The sequence below is a fragment of the Psittacula echo genome (genome assembly GCF_963264785.1).
Source record: "Psittacula echo genome assembly, chromosome: 4".
Lineage (NCBI taxonomy): Eukaryota > Metazoa > Chordata > Aves > Psittaciformes > Psittacidae > Psittacula > Psittacula echo.
Window position 1 is genome coordinate 67,773,821 of NC_137738.1, and position 20,942 is coordinate 67,794,762.

At 40.6% G+C, this 20,942-nt stretch overlaps 1 protein-coding gene across 6 annotated transcripts in view; it reads left to right on the forward strand.

Moving 5' to 3' along the window:
- Positions 1–1,517: 1,517 nt before the first annotated feature.
- EPHA7 (EPH receptor A7) overlaps positions 1,518–20,942 on the forward strand; it is a gene marked incomplete at both ends in the record, with an annotated part of 166,261 nt that continues 146,836 nt past the window's right edge. For all 6 annotated transcript variants that reach the window (XM_080615369.1, XM_080615374.1, XM_080615370.1 and 3 more), the window contains 3 exons: positions 1,518–1,614; positions 5,948–6,012; positions 10,355–11,024. In XM_080615369.1, the coding sequence (XP_080471495.1) occupies positions 1,518–1,614; positions 5,948–6,012; positions 10,355–11,024 (832 nt within the window). The remainder of the gene's footprint in view (positions 1,615–5,947; positions 6,013–10,354; positions 11,025–20,942) is intronic.

Here is a 20,942-nt window from a genome sequence, read left to right on the forward strand (position 1 = left end):
CGGGCAGGGCCTTCGCAAGAGGCGCGGAGCGGCGAGAGCAGTCGGGGCAGGGATCGACACCTCCCGCCTCGGGGATTACAATAACCGGCCCCTGACCCGGTCCCGCCGCGGCCGGAGCGAGGAGCGCTCCCACCGAGGCCGGCGGAGACACCTCGCTGGTCGCACCGCCCTCCGCCCTGCAGCCTCGGCCAGGGAAGAGTGAGTTTTCGTGTCGCTTCGCCCTGTTAGTCCATCCGTAGCAAGGGTGGGTTTAGGGAAAGGAAAGCGGAGGGGTTTTAAGGATACGTGGGAGAAGCGCTCCCGGCCCGCAGGGTGAGCGCTGGCAAAAGAGACTTGGCAAATTCTCTCCCTCGTGTTTTTTTTGTTTTTTTTTTTTTTTTTTTTTTTTTTTTCCTCACCCTTTTTCCTGGTTTAAATCGTCTCTCCGTGAGCGGATTGCCCTCGCTTCAGGTTACACCCGGCGAACAGGGTGTGGAAAGCAACTGCCTCTCCCTCCCACACGCCCCCAAGTAAGAAAGACCTATATTGTCATTAACCTGTTCTTCTTATCTGGGGAAAACCGGAGGCGCGGGACGGAAAACCCGAATAAAACAAAGGGGAGGGAGGGAGCCGGGTGATGTCAGCCCTGAGGAACTTGACTTTTGGCAGAGCACTGTCTCGGAGCACCGTCCTGCATCTCCTGCCGAAGTTTCCCTTTCGGCGGCAGCAGCCCAGGTGCGCTTTTCGGCCCTGCCAAGGGCAGACACCTCGCCTGGGGTAGCGCCAAGACCCGCCGCCGACAGCGGTACGGATTGGAGTCGGGTCCTTTTCCCGCTCCTCACCACGGCAGCTGTGGTACGGGGAGAACACACAGAGCCCTGGGTCTACCCGCCTCACTCGCTCGGAGGAGAAGGGGAAGGGGAAGGGCGGGCGGGCAGGCGGCCGGCTCCAGGCGTGCAGGATAGCACCAAGTGCGGTCTAGCCCCTGTGCCCGGCTCAGCCCCTTCGTCCCGCCGCACACAGCCCCCGATTCCCCGGCTCCGGCGGCAACCCGACACCGCCAAAAGCTCATTGGGTGACACCGCCGATCCCGCCCCCCCCCCCCGGCAGCTGCGACTCAGGCGCCAGTTCGGCTCGCCGGGCGCCGAAGATGGCTGCTGTTTGGCCTTCGGTGGCTGTCAGTCAGGTTGAGGGACGGGCCGCCCCGCGCTGCGGTCCCGCCCCCTCGCCCTAATTGATATTATCGGAGAGCGGAGCTGCCGGCTCGGCTGCAGTCGGGGCTGGCGGGCGGCCGGCTCTGTGCAGGAGCCGAGCAGGGGCGCGGAGGAGGAGGCGGCGGAGGCGGCAAAGGAGGCGGCGGCGGCGGCGGCGAAGGAAGGAAGGAGGAGGAGGAGAAAGAGAAAAGCAGCCGGGAGGGAGGGAGCGCCGAGCCAGAGACTAGCACAACAATTTTTCCGCCGTCTTCTAGCACCCAGCAAGCGGCGGCAGTGGCAGTGTCTAGAAATACATAGCTAGAAATACCACCCCGCTCCTGCACCATGGTTTTCCAAAGTAGGGTCCCTTCTTGGATTATTCTGTGCTCCGTCTGGTTGTTCCGCTTTGCACACACGGGGGAGGCACAGGCTGCAAAAGAAGGTAAGGTGATGCGGGAAACAAAAGTTTGGGCTTATTTATTGCTTTTGCGCACGGAGTCTGTGTGGTGGCTTAGCGGAGGATCTGCCTGCCACTGTGAGCTGTTTGTCAGCCCCCCCTTAAAAAAAAAAAAAAAAAAAGAAAAAGGCGGTTTTGGTTGGTTTTTTTTTCGGTTGAGGCGGGAGGGAGCAAAGAGCAAGGCATCCACTGGGGATGTGCGGGTGTGTGTGAGAGAGATCGGGGCAACTGCCTTCGCTCTCAGGAATGAGCTCTCTAAGGCATTTGCACATGATGAAAAGGCTTGAGGCTAGGGAGAGAGCCCCCAGCCTGGGGATCCGTGCAGGGCAGCCCCACTTTCCTGTGGCAGCTGTAGTGTTCCCAACGAAGTGCAGGGAAGGCAGGTTACCTCGCTGCTATCCGGCTGGGGGCTGCAGGGGCTGAGGGCCGAGTTTTAAGGCTCGGGACGTTCCGTGGACACGGCGCGGGGCTGAGACTGCGGGGCAGTTCGTCGCCGCTGCCCACCGGGGGCCTGCAGCGCTCTGGCTCGGCGGGGCTGTGCACATGCCGTGGGAAGGAGTAACGGGGTGGAGATTTGAACCTCCCAGCCATGCAGGCTGGGTATATGTTTAAAGAGGGTACACACAGTCTGGCGTCCTGTGCCTGCAACGTGTGTACTCTCTCCAGGCATCGCTGGAGAGATTTAGGCATTGGATGGTTTACACCATCTGCGTATCACAACGGGGCTTTCCTTCCCGATTCCCATCAATTCAACACTGGTATCTGTGTTAAGGCGAACCCCGGACATTTGTTTCCTCTGCGTACAGAGATAAATCAGGCAGCTTTGTATCAGAGACTGATGGAGGTGTATAAAATCAATTCACAAAGTCCATCTGGGAATCTTTTTTTCACCGTGAGAAAATCCGAAATTATTTAAAGGAGCGCCGGGCTCGCGTTTGACAGCCAAAGGCGAAGGTCCGTCTCCATCTTCAGGGGTGTATGTGTGTAAGACGACGACAGGGAAGGGGAAGCCAGGGGCTTTTTTGGTGTCTTTGCATATGTATGCTTTTGGGGGTTCTCCCCCTCTGCAGTATACGTCAGTATTTTTCATCAAACCTTTGGCATGCAGTATAATGCCATTTCTAGCTTGTAACTAGAGCTTAAAAAAGACCCCCTCGATTAAAATGTCCTCTGCCCTCAAGAGAAGGCGGCAATGGCGAGGTTAGAAAGGGAAAGAAGAGAGAGCCTTTCCCTTGCAGCATTTCGAAAGTTTATTTGGAGGGGCTATAAAACACAGAGACCCACACACGGGGAGTAATAGCGCGTGGCCGTGGGGTGGGGAGAGGAGAAGGGCCAGGGAGGGTGCGGGCTGCCTGCCCCGCTCTGCCCGACAGACTGCATCGAGATCGGGGCTGCGCCGGTGCCTTCCGGGGGCAGCCTGTCTCGTATGCGTGTGGCTAATACGTGTATGGAGATGTATCTATGCATCTATACATATCAGTGCGCGTGCATAATATGTGTATATGTTTGGGAAAAATCAGCGTAGCCAAAAGAGGGTCAGGAGGTGGCGAGCGGTAGACAGGGATTGATGGCAGTTACCTGCTTCAAGTACAGAAAACTCCCGGGGACGAAAAACAGAGTTTGGGAAAAAAAAAAAAAAAAAAAGTAGTAGTAACTTTGCATCTTCAACCTCAGCCTCACCGGAGGGTCAGTGGTGGCTCCAGCCTCGCGTGGGTTCCCACCGGTCCCCGCTGGGTACGGAAGAGGGGTGGCGGTGTGAGTCTGGAAAGTTTTCCGAGTACCCTGTCGTAGATGAGGAGAGGCCAGAGTGGGATGCTTGAGGGGAGAGGGGCAGGGTCCACCTGGCTCTCCAAGGGAGGGGGTGACCACGTTACCGGCGAAACCCGCTGGCAGCACCGCGGATGGGACCCTCGGGACGAGCGCAGACGCGGGGCCGCTGGGGTCGCTCCCTCCGGTGCGAGAGTGTGTATGAGGCGGAAGGTGTCCGGTCCCTTCTGCCCGCGGCTGCGAGACCTCGGGGCTCTGTCCGGGGCTACTGTTCCGGGCGCTCGCTTCCGAACCTGGCGGCTGCCGCGCTTGGGGCGGTGAGGATGGGAGGACCGCGTTCCTGGCGTTACGCTTTTGCGCGGCCTCCAATCCCCGCTCTTCCGCTCGGAGGCGCGGACGCCTGCGCGCAGCGCCCGGGATGGCTGTGCTGCTGCGGCTCCCCGCGTAGGCGAGAGCCCGCTGCTCCCGGTTTGCGTGGAGCCCCGCGGAGCACCTTCCCCGCGGCCGCGCCCCCGCCCTTCCCTCGCCGGTCTTACGCCTCCTTTCGTTCTTTGTCCCACGGAGGGACCTCGCTGGAGGCTGCGTAACGAAGCGCGGCTGCGGGCAGGTCGCGCGGAGCAAGGCAGCATCGCTTTCCAGTGGGGCGCAACTAGCCCTGAAGGCCCCGGGGTTCCGCTGCCTGGGAAGCTCTTCCCCGGTGGTAACTTTGGGTGCCACACGGAAACAGTACGGTTCCTTTTGCACAACAGTTTTTTATATTTGTTTGTTTGCTTGTTGTGGTTTTTAGTTTTTTTTTTTTTTTTTTTTTTTTTTTTTTTTTTTTTTTTTTTTTTTTTTTCTGAGATGTGCCTGCCCGTTGCTACGTGATGGAGAATCGCTGCCAAATACAAAGTGTAATAACGAGTTGCTGCTATGGGACGTTGTGCTGGTGCTGAAATGGTTAAATTTTTCGTGGAACCTCTTTTTTTTCCAGGACCATTATAAATGTTCTTGTTTAACAAACCACCACACACACCACCTGCTTTTCTATAGAAAGTGTTACAAAGTAAAGCCCCTTGAATCCAAGCTTAATGAAATAAGCAGATAATCTTTCTAGAGAGAGACTATCAAACTTCCTTAATGACTATGTCCACTTTATTACTGAAGTACCGACCTGGAAGCTCCTGTTTTGTGTGTTCAGGTAACATTCCAGATAGTGCTATATGAGCCTTTAAGTAACTCTTATAGTCATCTCATCTTTCTAATAATTCACAGGAATTTTGTGTTAAATTCTGTTAGGAGAAGGAGCCAAAGCCAGAATTACAACCATTTCAAAAGACCTGACAAAAGTTGATTCAAGTTGCACCCTTAAATCAGACTACTTAAATGCTGTATAAAAAGTTATAAATGGTTTTATAGCTAAAAATACACTCAGTAGATCTACATTAGAAATGTTGCTTTTTATTTAATCAAATAACTAAAGGCACGGTTAGATGTGTAGCTTTGGAGAGGGAATTTTCAAAGTGTACCAAGCCTAGTTATATGATTGATCACTCTATAGATATGGCTGTTTTGAAAGTATTACAGCAAATTGTTTCACTTTTTTTTCAGACATCATAGGTTATTGTATGTAGCATTTGAAAGTCGCACAGGAACTTAATATGCTACGAAAGAAGATTATAGCTACAATTAAAATGTGAGATATATAGAAATGTATATTTGGATGTAATAGAACAGCAATAATATAACCTCCAATATGTAGTGTAAAATAGGTAAGAGTTGGTTTATTAGGCTGTGATTAACCACTTTTGGAGATGGAGTTCCATTTAGCTGAAAATAAGTGCTGAGAATACTAGAACTGATGTCTTTTTGTATAGAAGTGTCACTGGGGTATAATGACATGAAGATTTTAGTAAGCCATGACCATTAAGTAAATTAGTTTGATTTTGTTAGTAGCATTTTGTATATGCAAAGTGTAAGGTAATTGCAGAGTCTTTTATTTTCTGTATTCCTTGTTGTCATTTGCTTATAGAATTACTGCTTTATCACCTAAGGGACATATATTTTTTTTTCTTTTAAACTCAAGAAGACCATTGCTTTTGTAGTGCACCTCCGGGTAGGTATAGACTAGTCCTTTCTAAATCAGTTTAGAAAAGTATTGAAATGTTGGTGCGTGTTTCTGTGTTTTAAACTCACTGTAATAACCAACATATGGGAAATGTCCTTCTTATGACAAAGAAGATGAAGGGAGCATGCATCTTAATGACTGATTATAGTAATACTTTAGAGCAGTATGAAAAACAATGCACTTCGATTTAAGCAATGAAATTGTTAAGATTAATGCATATCTGCTTACATGTGGATGGTACATAATCATTTAATCATCTACTTACAAGTAAATGCATTGTTGTGGTTTCAGATTTTTTTGTAATGTGAAGAAAAATATTTTGTACAAAAGTTATATTAATATAAAACCTTTAAAATTCAGATTTTGTTTTTGGTTTTATATTTTTCCACTTATATTTAACAATCAGTGGAAATGCCTTTTTTTTTTTTTTTTTTCCTTTTTTAGTAATACTGCTGGACTCTAAAGCACAACAGACAGAGTTGGAATGGATTTCCTCCCCTCCTAATGGGGTAAGTACTGCAGGCAAAAATGAAGTTCCTGAAGATGAGTAGTTATTTCACCAAAGCAATTGAATGACATGGTTTAAACTAGCTCCCCCTCATATTTATCTCAATAATCATAATGTGTATTTACGGCTTTTCATTTTTAGAATGGAAAGAAGCGTACCTCAGGTTCCAGTGTTCAAATGTACAAACTAATTAAAATGAGGAGTCTCTTTAGAAACTCACTCAAATGTTCTCTGTAGCTTTATGTTTTGTAGTGTAATCCTTTATGCTCTACCGAAAAGCTGTATATATTTGTAACACAATGTTCTAAATCACTTTTTCCTTCTTCCTATAGAAACAGCAGATTGACTTCAGTGTGGAAACTTTCTAAAAATATGTTTTTCATTTTCTGTGTAATGGGTGATCATAAATTTGTTTACGATGTTTTCTTTGTAATTGAGTAGCAGAGACTGAAGTTCTCTAAAATAAAAACATTTATACTGTGGATGTGTTTGAAATGGCATTCCACACTTGAAACATCCACAAATTTTGAGGAGCTTGATATCTTGAACTAGGCACAAATTACGTGGTTAAGGCTGCTTCCAGCTTGCTTACAGGTTAATCTCATGGTACTGCATGAAATGTATCATTGCAAATTACATCATTATAAAAAATGACAAGTTTAGAAGCATCGGTGTATAGTCTTACTTATTATATACATAAAGTTGAGAAATGCTGCTTTCAGTCTGAATTAAAAATTCTATAAAACTCCTTCTTCCTCAAGCCTGGAGAAAGAACACTTTCAGAAAGATATAATGGGTATATTGTCCTACCTTAGCTCAGTCCAACCTTAGCTCACTCTTAACAAATCCTAAATTATGTGGACAGTTCTCACTCGTGGAAGCAGTCTTGCCGAATCCATTGTGACTCCTTGCATGAGCAAGGTCTTGAGTGATCAGGCCCTTAATCTTCAGCGCATTAAGAAATCTGGAACCAGGAGAGTGTGAAGTGTGAGCGGGGATATAAAAGTGTAACAAATCCTTTAAATAAGAAGAATGAAAATCTGAAAGTGTCTTTCTTTAAAAGCAAGATCATAAAATCAATATAAGCATAAACTGGAAACAAATCTAAAGACTTCATAAAGAATATAATGTGAGCTCAATGGGTATGATGGTTAATAACCTCAGCATTAGCGTTTTGCACTGATTGAAGCCTTTACCAGAGGTGTTTGAAAGATTAGCTTGGTGGCAACTATATTAGGCTAACCTGTAGATAATGAAAGACATGTCAACATATGTTACACATGTCAGCATATTGAAAGATGAAAGTAGAGTCAAATTCAACAAATAGTAATAGATGACTTTCAGAGTTAGAAGCAAATTTCCAGCAGGAATTAAAAGCGAATCAAAACTAATGGCTGGATTTGTATGTGTGAAGATGCTCAGAAATACTTGTCTGTATATCAACATTAAAGTACCATTTTAATAATGTAATTTTGAAAATATTTTTTTCCTGTAGTTTTAATTACTGAAGATTTTACTAAGCAGTAAAGACTTAATTGGAATAAACTCAGAAAATCTTTTTGAGCGAAAGTACTGCATCATCACAGAACAGAATATATCAGCCAGACACTCGTTAAATGCCCCATTCAGCTGTAAATGTTACATTGAACAATGATCTCAAACATTGCTAAGATGACTAAGAAGTTAAAATACCATATATTGAAACCACCAGAATAGGACTCGTTCAAATGGAATTGCATATATATTGCTATCCCTTGCAGGAAGACAAATAAAAGTTAAATATTCTTGCTGTAAAAGCTATCATGGAACTGATAATTTTAAATATGTTTCAGTGAAATGTGACCATAGATGGCATAGGTGAAAACATAGTATTAATGTTTTGTTATTTTTTATCTCCCACAGGGAAGCAGGTACACCTTTAATGGACTAGAAATAATAGCTTGGTGATTACAAAATTGAGTCATAAGTCTTATTTCCTTAATTTTTTTAGGAAAATCATACTCCATGGTTTTAGGAAAATATGGAGAAATAGACTTCACTTTTTAGTGCTGGGGATAACGTAAAGTAGGACTGAATTTTATCTGAATTTGGAGTTTTGTATTTATTCTAGCATAAGAATATTTCTGATACTGGCTAGCCTCATGTAGTGGCCATGCGTGGCTTTTGACTCCAAGAAAGGTTATTTTTGTTGTATTATGAAAAATGGCTTGTTTTTGTTGAATATATCCTGTTTGTTGTTGTTTTCTTTTTTTTTTTTTTTTTGCTTTGTTTCTTTTTTGAAGGCTTGTTGATTTGTTTTGATGGAGCAGTCCATATCAAAACCTGAGGAGTCAGGTTCTGTTTTGTGTTGCGTTAGAATTACTTTCGATTCAAAGATATGATACATTGTCTAACTGGAATATATCATTGCAGAATCTGGCTTGGTGTTTAGAGGGAAGACTACTTACACAAGATAACAAACAAACCAACCAACCCCCCGAAGCAATTAAACCCCCCCCACCTTAGTGCTACCTGAGGTGAAATGGAGAATGCAAGAAACAGTAAAAATTTAGTCTTCGTGCTTTTTTTTTGCCATATTTTTTTCTTTTGTTTGTTTGTTGGTTGGTTTCTTTTATTTTATTTTTCAACATGGCAGAGCCAAAAGCCTCAGTCCAGGGCCCCTTTAATTTCCTTATTTGTACTACTTCTTATATAAAGGGAGAAAAAAATCTTATTCAGCTCTAATAAATCTATTATGAAGATAGGCTCTCTGTTTTGAGATTAATACAGTTCCATATAGCAATCATTCCAGTTAACTCCATGACCATTTAATATATTTCAGTCATTTAATACCATATGCATCTATAATACTGTACATACCACATCCATATTAACTATAGGTCTTTGAAATGCACTTTGATATTTACAACTTCTGTGCATTTCAGCATCTGCAGCTGTGATATATTTTGTGGTGATAACTTCCAGTATCAATTCAGCCACATCTGCTTTTTCTTGGAGCAGTACACCAACAGTAAAATGATCTCATTTGCTGTCAAATAGGCTTGCAAAGTACTGTATACTGTAGGGCTCCTAGTCTGCTAAACCAATGCCTTCCAGGCTTTGTTACTGGTATAAGGAATGTCTGTGGGTGCTCCATCCTGAAGAGGTGCTGAGTATGCTAGTCCCACAAAGCACTTAAGCACATGCTTACCATTAAGCTTATAAGTACTGTCATTGATCTTAAGCATGAGCTTAAGTGCATTATTGACGCAGGGCCAAAGGGCTAAGTGCCATACAGAGAAGTCATGGTCATGGTTGTCTCTATCATAGGGTAAGGATAGCTCAACTGCCTCCCCTAATTTATTGCAGCTGTGGTTTCAGCAGTAAACTAAATGATACATGAAACGTGAAAAAAAAAGGCGACAGATATTGTTTTGGTTACACCTGGGCAGATCTGCCTGGTTGATTCCAGGGGAAGGTTTGCCGTTGGGGAGGTGCAAATTCCCACCTTCTTAAAGGCCGTTAAAAACAGGCTTACCAGTTTGTTGCATAGTTGGTGCCCTAAAGAGGGGAGCAACTGCAAAACTCAGGCTTTGAACCACTGAACTTTCAGTCTTGTGGATTGTTCTTAATTATGCCTGTAATCTCATGGTTCATTTGAACTCCCAGCTAAATGAAGTTTTCTCCTTTTAGTGTGGATGCGGCTACTGGGCAAAAGGTGAGGCAAAGAGCTCCTGCTTACCTTCTTTGGCTTGCAAGTAAGACAGAAGGTGGACTGAATAAAAACAGGACAACCAAAATGTTTTCTTGTTTTCAGACTTTTAATTCTGTCTGTTTTCTCTTGATTTCTCTCTCTCACTTTCATCATATAGGAGTGAAAATCATCTGACTTGCAAGTTTCAGGACCTGGTCCCATGCTTTCTGTGCAACTGAAAGTTCCACTGGAAGTTTTATGTACACGAGCTTTATGTACTGTAACACTAAGCAATTTCAGTGTCTTAAGACTTCACTGATTTTAGGTTTCCTTTCATGACCTTAAAGAAATGTGGGAGAGCACCATGTGTAATCAGAACTTGGTACACCTAACAAAATTCTGAGGCTTTCCTTTTTTTTGCAACTGTGCTCCTGATATGACAGTGATTTTTAGAGTTTATTTATATGTGGGAAAAACACGGAGGGAGAGGAGAGCAGGCAGCTATGTTAATACAGGTTTTCGTGCTTAAGAGTATTTTAACTTACCTTTTATGAAGCTATACTGTTGAGAAAGAGGGAGACTTGAGTTATATGAAACCTTTTAAAATACATGGTAGTTACATCTGATAGCATGTTTGTTTTGTATTACTAACTGTTTGTTACTGTTTTAGTGGGAAGAAATTAGTGGACTGGATGAGAACTACACTCCTATACGAACATACCAGGTATGCCAGGTGATGGAATCAAACCAGAACAACTGGCTTCGGACTAACTGGATTGCAAAAAGCAATGCACAGAGGATTTTTGTAGAACTGAAATTCACTCTGAGGGATTGTAACAGTCTTCCTGGAGTTCTGGGGACTTGTAAAGAAACTTTTAACTTGTATTATTATGAAACAGACTACGACACTGGCAGGAATATCCGAGAAAACCAATATGTAAAAATAGACACTATTGCAGCAGATGAAAGTTTTACGCAGGGTGATCTTGGGGAGAGAAAAATGAAACTTAACACAGAGGTGAGAGAAATTGGACCTTTGTCCAAAAAAGGATTCTATCTTGCATTTCAGGATGTAGGGGCCTGCATTGCTTTGGTCTCTGTCAAAGTCTACTACAAGAAGTGCTGGTCCATCATTGAGAACTTAGCTATTTTTCCCGACACAGTGACTGGTTCAGAGTTCTCCTCTTTAGTTGAAGTACGAGGAACTTGTGTCAGCAGTGCAGAAGAGGAGGCGGAGAACTCGCCGAAGATGCACTGTAGCGCAGAGGGAGAATGGTTAGTGCCTATTGGAAAATGTATCTGCAAAGCGGGATACCAGCAAAAGGGAGACACGTGTGAACGTAAGTAAACATACAACTTGCTGTAATATGTACATCATAGGTCATGTTCTACCAGCTTATTTTTATCATATTTTTTCAAGAGAAATATGTCATCAGTATGCTTTCAAAGATCCTCAATCTCTAAACTTTACACTGACTAATCTAAAGCAGCCCTTCTGGATATAGACATCAGTGGGTACGTGCTACATTTTTAAATTTAAACAAGAAGAGTTAAAGTTGTATGACGTATAAATATAGATCCAGAACTAATATTTTAAAGCAGTTAAAGTGATTCTCCTGTACCTCTTTGTAATGCTGAGCAAGTCATACCTATTACAGAACACTGTATCAATAATCTTAGATATGAGTAGTTAAACAATTGTTCTTTCACATGATCTGTGGTAGAATTACAATGAAACTAAAATTGAGGTAGTAAATTTAGAACAAGGTCTGGTTAGTTAGGGGAAGAATACACACAATAAAAAAAGGTTTGTGTTGAGTGTGTAAAAGTTAAAACACAAGATAGAGCTTTCAAACAGAATATCAAGGTTTGAGAACGCAGTATGTTTTTCTTACTACAGTATCTTTTTGCGTAAAACTAACCTAAACCTTTGGGTTGCTGTGGGATCATGATGATTAGTTTAAAATACTAGCACATCTGAGACTACTGAGTTCTACTTTCTAATTCAGACTGATTCAGTTATCCATATTCTTAGAATTATACTTACCTTTAGCATTGCTGTCTCTGGGGCTACATGCATAAGGCATTTATGTGTGTGTGAGAAAGGAGATCTCTTTGTCTTTGCTTACAGTAAAATCATGACAATAGGCAGTTTGCTTGAAGACAGGTATTTTCATGTACATTTGATACAGTTCTATCATTTTTATCATAATACAAGGAGTTATATATCATCATATTTTTATTGTAAGTTATGCAGACATTTGTTGGTAAGAAATGTTTTAAATCAAAAACTGGGAAAAAATCTAGAGATCTGTGAGGAGAAACCTACAGAATCCAGAAACAGAGCTGGCAGCAGGCACTGGGTGTGAGGTGTCTGTATGAAGACTTCAAAATCTGTAGAGGGTTAGGGACGCCCTAAAGCAAAATAAATGAGTCTCCTTATTAATAATTTGTCCTCAGGAAATGAAAACACAATTGTGTTCCTGACGAGTTTTTATGAGGAAATTTGGTACAAGGTCAAGTTGAGTGGAATTGATCTGAGGCCTTTCTAGCCTTGCACAAATCTTTCATTGTTCTGTTGGGAAGGGATAAGGGCTTATACACTGTGGAAGGTGATCTTATTAGGAGTAATTGTAATGTGAAAAACTGCGCTCACAAAACCGTTCAGTAGACTGTATTAAAGCTCTGTTAAAAATATCAAGCACTGTGTTGCTTTCAAATGTTTTTGTTTGGGTTTTTTTTGAGTGACTGACTTTTTTCCTTAGTTAACTTGCACTTGGTTACAGACCTAGTCATTGTTGATGTAATTAATATACTAATTTCATTTGACTTCCAATAAATGAGAAGAAGTATCTAAAAATGAAGAGAGTGTATGTTGGGAAGTGGGTGGGGGACAGCAGCTGAGTGCGCTTGGGGGGGATGGATAGAGGAGAAATCGGTGTTTGGTAACTGAAATGCAAGTAACCTGTTTATTAAACAGGCTTCTTAATTTCTAACCGTGCTGATGTTGACAAAAGAATTAAATGATAACTTGTACTTGAGTATAGTAGCGAGCTCATTTGCAAGAACACTTCCTGCTTTTGGCTTGCATCCAAAGCAATCACTAAGAGAATATGCTATTCTGGAAACAGTCCAGAAGATCATTTATGGTATTTTTCCTCTTTTCTTTCAGTGATCCTGTTAAGAGTTTCAAAACAAACTCTGGCTCCGTATCGAGGCAAGTTAATGTATTTGAGAGGGAAAAAGTGGGAGGCAGGCACTCGCTAAATGTGCGCCATCGGCAGCTCTCAGAGTCAGAACGATCTGGGTGACTGTGGTGCACAATAGTAATTGCTGTCTGTGATACTTCTTAGCCATGTCTGTGCTTGAGGATGTTATTAACTATGATCAACTATGTAGTGACCAATAATACAGCTGGCACACTGATACCATGTCTGTTTTTTGTGACAGATATTGAGAGAAACTTATCTGAACATTGACACTAATGCAGCTGGCTATCTGTTACTGTCAAGCTGTGTAACAGATCAAGCAGAAGCAAGTTGGCGTGTGCTTCCTTAACCCAGAGCTTTTACAGCCCTGTCTGAGGGCTCGCTTCTGCAAATACTTTGTACCTGGCATGCTGCGTGACTTCTTTGGGACTACTCATGGCAGCAGTCATTGTGCTCAGTCAGGATAGGCATAAGTCTGTGATTCCTCTCTCACACTTGCTAAAGCTCAGCTGAGTTAACACAATAGGAAGGTCTTTTAAAGATAGAGAATAATACCTTATCTGGCTGCATTGTAGCAAAGGTAGGAGTAGATGGCCACATTGTAGTTCCAAATAGCTCTTCAGCCTGTAACTCAGTGGGGATTTTCATTTGTGATATGCTGGCTTGATTGGCTGGCTGTGACTGAAGAATGTGTTCCTTTTTGCATACAGCTTCTTTCCTCTCCTGTGTGTGAAATTTATTGAGTTCAGATACTAAAACAATTGAATTTTGATTTATATGCAACTCTGCACTGGATGGATTTTTTTTTTTTTTTTTTTTCTTTTTTGTTTGGTTAGTTTTTTTTTTTTTGTTTGCATGACTGTAGTAACTCATAATGCTAGGGAAGGATAAGGAGGAAAACAGTCGTGAGAGGTGAAACATATAACCAGGAAAATGAGCTTCTGTGTGTTTCTTCTTTAGTGCTTGAGCTTTCAAGCTACATTGTTTTTATTTTTTTTTTACCCAATGTACACTGATTACTTCTCAATATAGATATGCCAAGGAGTCCGTTCCATCTCAGTTATTTATCATGATAACACACGTACATAAGAGCCAAATTCCAGAGAACTCGTAGTTGTTGTTTAAAGCGAAATCTGAAAGCTGGATGAAACAAACATGAGAAAACTAGATGAGCCTCTGAACTTTGAATTGCAGGTTCTTTAGCTTATGCGCAGAGACACTATCTCCTCAGTGCTGATCTTATGCCTGCTAATACGTAACACTAGGTTTAGGTGTGGAAGTTGTACGTTTTAAAGGATTGTCCTGAAAGGTGCCTAGCAAAGGTACTTAGAAATATTCGGTTCTTCCAAGACCTGTGCGTTGCATCTGTTCTGACAAAAAGAAAAAAAAAAAAAAAAAAAGCCCCGAAAGACCCCAACAAACCCAAAATAGCCACAAAAACCCAATAGAGTTCTCAGTAACCATAGTGAACTCCCAGTATATCTAACTTCAATTCTTTTTCTCACAGTGGAGTTCAGTTGATACGTTGTGCGTCTAAGGAGCACTCTGAGATCAGTGGTTGGTATTTGAACTAGAAAATAATTCTTTGAGAACTTCCAGTGTAATATATTTTTCATCTGCTTCGTGTTAGCTGGGTGTGGGTAAGGGGAGAATTAAATTTATCCAATCTGAGCAATAGAGTGATATTTCAGAAGGTAGAAAGCATCTCTTCATACAATTTGACTGAAAAATTACATAGATTATATGGCACCAAATCTGAAATTTCAGGTTTCTAGGGAAAGCCAAATGGGTGCATTTTACTGTTAAACATTTCATAATACTGTGTGCATCAACAGTTGCTTTATTGGCCCCCAAATGGGGAGAGGATTATAGCTATTTGTACATTTTGTTTTGGTGAGGTAGAAAGGGAGGTACAGGCTTTTCTTTCCAAACTTTGTCATGTGCTGTTTGTTGTGCCTGACTACAAGTTATATCTGTCCCTTCTTATTTCAAACTTTTGTCTCTTGACTTTGTGAAATATTACATTTGTGGTAAATTATGTGTGGTTGTGGGTTTGTTTTTTTTTTTTTTTTTTTTTTTTTTTTTGTTTGTTTGTTTGGGTTTTTTATTTATTTATTTATTTTGGTGAGGTTTGTTTGCTTTAAAATATTATTCCACTTAAGAGCTGATGTGCCACAAGTTTATTAGCAGAGGGCAATGAATTAAGGGAGAAATGTGAATATGTTGTCATTAAAAGAATGTTACCATGCCTATAAAAAGCCGAAGTTGCACATACTGTGAGATGGGTCTAGAGTTTAGCACAGGTGGCGTGTCCCAAAAGCTGTAGGTGACCTGTAGCTTGAGTAACTTATGTTGATGTTCCTGCACTTTCAACTTGAAAATGTTTTACTTTGTAGAGAAAGGGAAGAATGTTAGAAAACTGCTTCAATGGCATTTACATAATCAAGGCTCTCAATTCTCTTTTGAAGAAGAGTTACCTTTCTTCCATTTGCCTCCAAAATTACTCTAGGGAAGAGAATGTAATTATTCTCAGCAAATTGAACCAAAGCAGAAAATGAGGATATCTCTGAGTCTTGTCATTTTCTCAGAAGCCAGCAGAAGTTCAAAGGAGTGTGTCTACCTCCTTCCCTTTTTATCCCCTAACATACTAAATAATTTTGCTCTCTCTTTTTAAAGAAAGGTCATTGTGATCTAGTATCAGGTCCCAGATGCAGCTGCATAGGAACAATTGGATTTTAAAACAATAATTAAAAAAAATAATAATGTAAATATATTTCCAAAGGATCCTTGAAGGGTTCAGAAAAAACATATCGGATACTTTAAATGTAAAAGTAAGACCTCGTAGCTAGATGGTCAAGCATATTGAAGGTGTTCCTACTAAGAAATGCGGAGCTGTGATTTCTGCTTCCAGACCTCTTTGGAGTTTCTAGAAGGTTGAATGCTTTGGCTTTCATTCACCCTGGGATCTTCTGACAGCTGTTGTCAGAGAGATGTGGTAGAAAGATGTATTTTCTTGCTATATCTTTCTTTCGGAACAGTCTAGTGTTCATAGAATGATTTTTATGAATTTATCAGAGTCCCTAGGTCATTTGAGTTTCTTTGACCTAATTTGCTCGTGTCCTTCAGCTTTTTGGATACATCAACACAGAGATGAGAAGGGAGAGGAGCTACGTAGACATTGAGACGTTAAACTCGTCCTCTTTGAAAAGTGGTTTCCAAATTACATCATGCAAAATGGCTTGTGTTCTTAGTGGCAGGGCTTGCCATCACTTGCAGAAACTGGTGTCTTAATGCTTCATAGCATTTTTTTTGGGTCTCCTCTGTCTTGCCTTTTGGCCCTAAGATACTGGGGTTTTTTTGTAGTGTTCTTTGCCTGAAGTGTCTGAATTAGATTGATTAGTTTGATTATAGGCTATCGTAGTTTTGGTGATACAGCATCCTCTTTCAAGTGTGACATGAAGATCTCTGAGAAGTAAGGTGATGTTAAGTTGATCAAGTGGTGGAGGCAGTTGAAACCAGGTAGTTGTCACCTATAATGTCATCAGAGTGAACCCTAAAATTAACCTGCAGAGCTTCCAACAGATTTAGTTTCCAATGAACTGTTATTTTGCTTCAGAAGAGCTGAAAGGAATGAAGTAGTACATGCAGGTGGGCAATCTGGAGCCTGGTCCTAGAAGTGAAATTGTTGGATAATGTAGTTGAATATACAGCTCTTTCCCTTCCCTAGCCTCTCTTTTTTACTCTCCTTTGGCACCCTTCTGTTCACCTTCAGAGATTCTGTTGTCTCCAGGAATTAATTTTATTTTTGCATTTTGAATATCTATTTCTTAAACTAGATTTGTTGTGGGTTTTTTTCATCTGTTTGTTTGTTTGTTTGTTTTTGTTTTGTCAGATTCACTGCTGTGCACAGATTTTGAAATCAAAACAAAGCCAGCAATGACATGTAACAGAATCTTAGTAATTTCTCCTTTAGATACAGAGGAAGCACTAAAGCTGTCTTCTTACGGGTTTGGGATGCCACTGCTGAATTAGCTATGGTTGCTCAACAGCTGGGCTGTTAACTCCTTAGTCATAAAGTCTGTCTTCTGTTTGTTCTAAATGAAGCTTTAGTTGCTATTTAGAAATGGAATCTCATTGTGTCATGTCTGTTGCCCAAAACCATACATCTTGCTTCTGAAAAAAACTTCTGCCCAGAAATCTGTGAAAGGTGCAATGGGTGTGTAATAGCTTTGTTACAATTTTCTAAGTATAAAAGATAATCTTAGATGAAGATTTTTGTTTTGTGGTGGGTGTTTTTGTTTGTTTGGTTTATTTTTGTCTGAGGTTTCTGTTAACCTCTGAAAATTAAGCTACTAAAAATAAATTTAAATATTCTTTTGGTTTTGATTGAAATGGGAGAAGTGACACGTAATCCTTGTTAGGGGAATCTCAAGTGTACATGCACTCCATTAAATATTACTTTTATTTTTTTTAAGAAAACAAAACAAAAAAACCCACAACACCCCAGCTAGAAAACAAGGTTCGAGGAGCTGAGGAGAGTCACTAGCCCATAGAGAAACTGGAAATAGAGATCATTTAAGGGAAGAGCTGATCACAGAAAAGAGAGGAACGTGTTAATAAGCGTTTGACTAATCTATTTTATGTATCTGTTTATGGCTTTTGAATTTTTCTGCATCCCAAGCTTTCTCTGTTACCATGAAAATATTTGCTCCCCAGCCACCCCAGCATGTCATATATATTAAACAGTATTAGATCTTTGAGGATAGCTTGGCTTTTTTCTTGGGAAACTGTGGAAGTAATTTTCTCTTTATGTGGATTTTCAGTTAGTATCATGCTTATTACCACTTGAACTACAATGTAGAAATTAATTGCCGCTTCTTGACTTCTCATTACTAAATCTCAGTGTTTTCTCTGTACAGTGCAAGCTCTGTCTTCAATGCTAATTTAGTTATTAAAAACAGTAAGCTGTACACAGCCTGTGGATTAACACTGTAAATTGAAAAGAAGTAAAACATTTTCAAGTTAATTCCTGCAAATACAAAATGGATCTTCCAAAGTGTGCTCTATGCATATACTTTGTTTATGTCATAGTTGTGTTGGTTTCATGTCCCCTTCCCCCCCCCCCCCCCAATAAATAATACTTTGTTAATAAAAACTTAAGGCTGGAACTGAGTTAGAATGAAACAATTTGTAAGGGATTTCCTTAGAGAGAATTAGAAAAATATGTTCAGGAAGCTTATTAAAAGCCAAACAAGGCTCACATGACAGAAAAAACATGTGGATGTTTTTTACTGTAAGCCTTCACAGAATGTTCTAACATCAAGCAGAGAAGAAACAAAACAAAAAAGAGCAGGTTTACTGTTTAATTTAGCATTACCCATCTTTAATTTCATAAAAAGTGATTTTTCTTTACATGATGATTTATGTAATCACTTTGCATTGTTGAGAAAACAGTAGTAAATATATTTACGACATTTTTATGAACAGTCTTCTCATTACTTAAAAAAGCTTTTATCCCTGTTTACTTCCTAATCTTTCCGTTGCCTGTATCTGTCAGTGAGTTAGCTTGTCCTTAATACAAATGGTAAACGTATGTTATATGTGAAAGTAGATAATACCCTACTTAACAACAGAAACTTTATTTTCTATGGGAACCTCGTATCTCATTTCTTGTTCTCAGATGTATCAGCAGTATGTCCAGTGTCTCTGATGAAAGTGTTCTTGTGTACTTCCTGTTAATGACTTCATCAAGTCTTCCTCATAAACACAGTATGCAAACATACTGGAGAGTGACTGTTCAGTATTTAATGCTTTTTTTGTCACTTCGATATTTTTTCATTAAGAAGAGATTTTTCTTTTAGGAAAAAATTATCTTTTAGAAGGTATATGCATTTTAGGAAATTTTGGTTATTATTAAGCCAATTTATAAGTATAATTCAGAGTTGCAAGAGCAACCGGTTATAAAGCTTATGTGAAATAAGAATGGGGTTCAGTTATTATACTTCTAAAGTCCTGATCCTGTAAATGTACATAGCTGTACAGCTTTATTTATCTTGGTGGCCCCACTGTCTATCCTAAGGAGGATAAAGTTGCTCACATATGTAGAAACATCAGGGGGTTTTACCCAAGGTAAATTGATAATTGTAACTTTTTAATTTTTATGGTTTGGGTTAGTTACATATGACTCTTGACAAGACATGGCTCTCCTGCAATAATAATGTCAAGCATTTTCTAATAAAAGTCTAATTAACTGTAATTATTAGTATTTTCTGACACCTGACAGTCCTCAAATATGTGTGATTGATGGATGAAAATGAAGTACATGATTAAGAAATATAATTACTGTTATTATTTTGCAATATATTTAATATACATAAATTCAATGATTATTTTTGCTATAATTGTGAAATAAGTTACGGGTTGAATTTTGGGAAGATTATGCAAGTCTAGAGCCCTGGCTTCCTGTTTGGCTGCTGATTTTTAAGAGAAAAATTTCTGATGTTGTGTATTGCCATAAATAAATATGCTGTAGAAAGTGTAAAAATGGGGCTCCTACTTTTCAGTAAACAAGTTTTGACTGTTTTAAGGAAATAATGCTGAATGCAGAGAACTGTCTGAAGGACTGTGGGCTGAGGCATTGTCCCTAGAACTTAATGGCAAGAGTCCCGTTAACTCTGAGAGTAATATCATGTGTTAGTATTTTCCTACTGAGGAAAGTGCTAAAGTTTTAAGTAACTGTAAGCATGTCTGAAACTTGATGTTGAAAGTTGATGAAACTTATTTAAGTACATGTTTGATTAGATGTGTTTTTCTGAATCATAGGCACTGTGCTAGTATAAATGTGTACAGAAGAGCAAATACAAACAGGAATCAAATTCCACTGGTCATACATGAGATGTATAATCTCTGGCATAATTAGTGGCTATAACTTGTTATCATTCTTTCTTTATGTTTAGTGAATGTGAAATCACCCATCCTAGATAAACGATGTTTGTTTTTCCAGTAGATTGAACACAGTGTATTGAACTAGAGTGGCCTTTGAAAGTGATACTTGGAGATCATCTGGCAGGTGACTAATCTGGGGGGTCTTACATAGCCATATGCATGTGACCTGCTGTACGTTCTGTTCACCTTACTGGGTATGTTGTCATGGTGTGACTAAATTGCAAGTGTCTCCTGATGCTTGATAGAGCTTATTTTTCTTGAATGATCACATGTATGCTTTTGTTCAAGCCTTGTGACATAGTGTACAAGTGCGTATTTCTCAGGAGATGTCTAACCCTCCATGTAGCAGAGGGGTGGGATGTCAGAGTTCTCCATCCACTTCTGAAGAGCCATAAGGGGGAAACTCAAGAGTTGTGTGGAGCTTCAATTAATGACCCAATCCACTTCAACTGAAAAGTTAGTACTGCCTGTGACCTCCAACCCCCTCAGTTTCTTAGCTTACTAGCTAGTCTTCATTTATGAGTAGTAAACACTATTCTTTGAACTTCCTGAAAGTACCTTCTTTTTCTTCCACCAAACTACTGTATGGGTAGATTTTTGAGAACAAAAGATAAATTTCATGTATGTCTGTGTGGTGCCTATTTGAATCCAATCCATTTGTGTCCACAGAGGGGCATGGCGTTGAGAATCTCATTAAAGCTCTCATTTAGAATCTTGGAGCCTTTACTTAGTTACCATGAAAGTGCTTGAAGAATGTGGGCAATTGAGATTTTATAAGTAAAGTTTATTGTATGCCTAAAAGTTTGGCAGCTTCTGTGCCAAACAGCTAAGCTCTGTTGATGCTGGAACAAATTACATGTTCAGAAATCTGTCTGTGGAATATGGTCTGAGTGGGCAACATGTGGCTGTGATCACTGATCATATTTACATGATCTCATTCAACTCAGGTTTTCCAGACTTAGGTCAATTATTTTTCTTGCTGAGGAGAATTTGAACTTGGATCTCTTGCTTAAAATAGGGCATGCCTATTAACCAACATGCAGTCACTGTTAGAAGGTTTTATTAGCCCCCGATGAAATTTGCTCTTCACAGTCTAGCATTTAA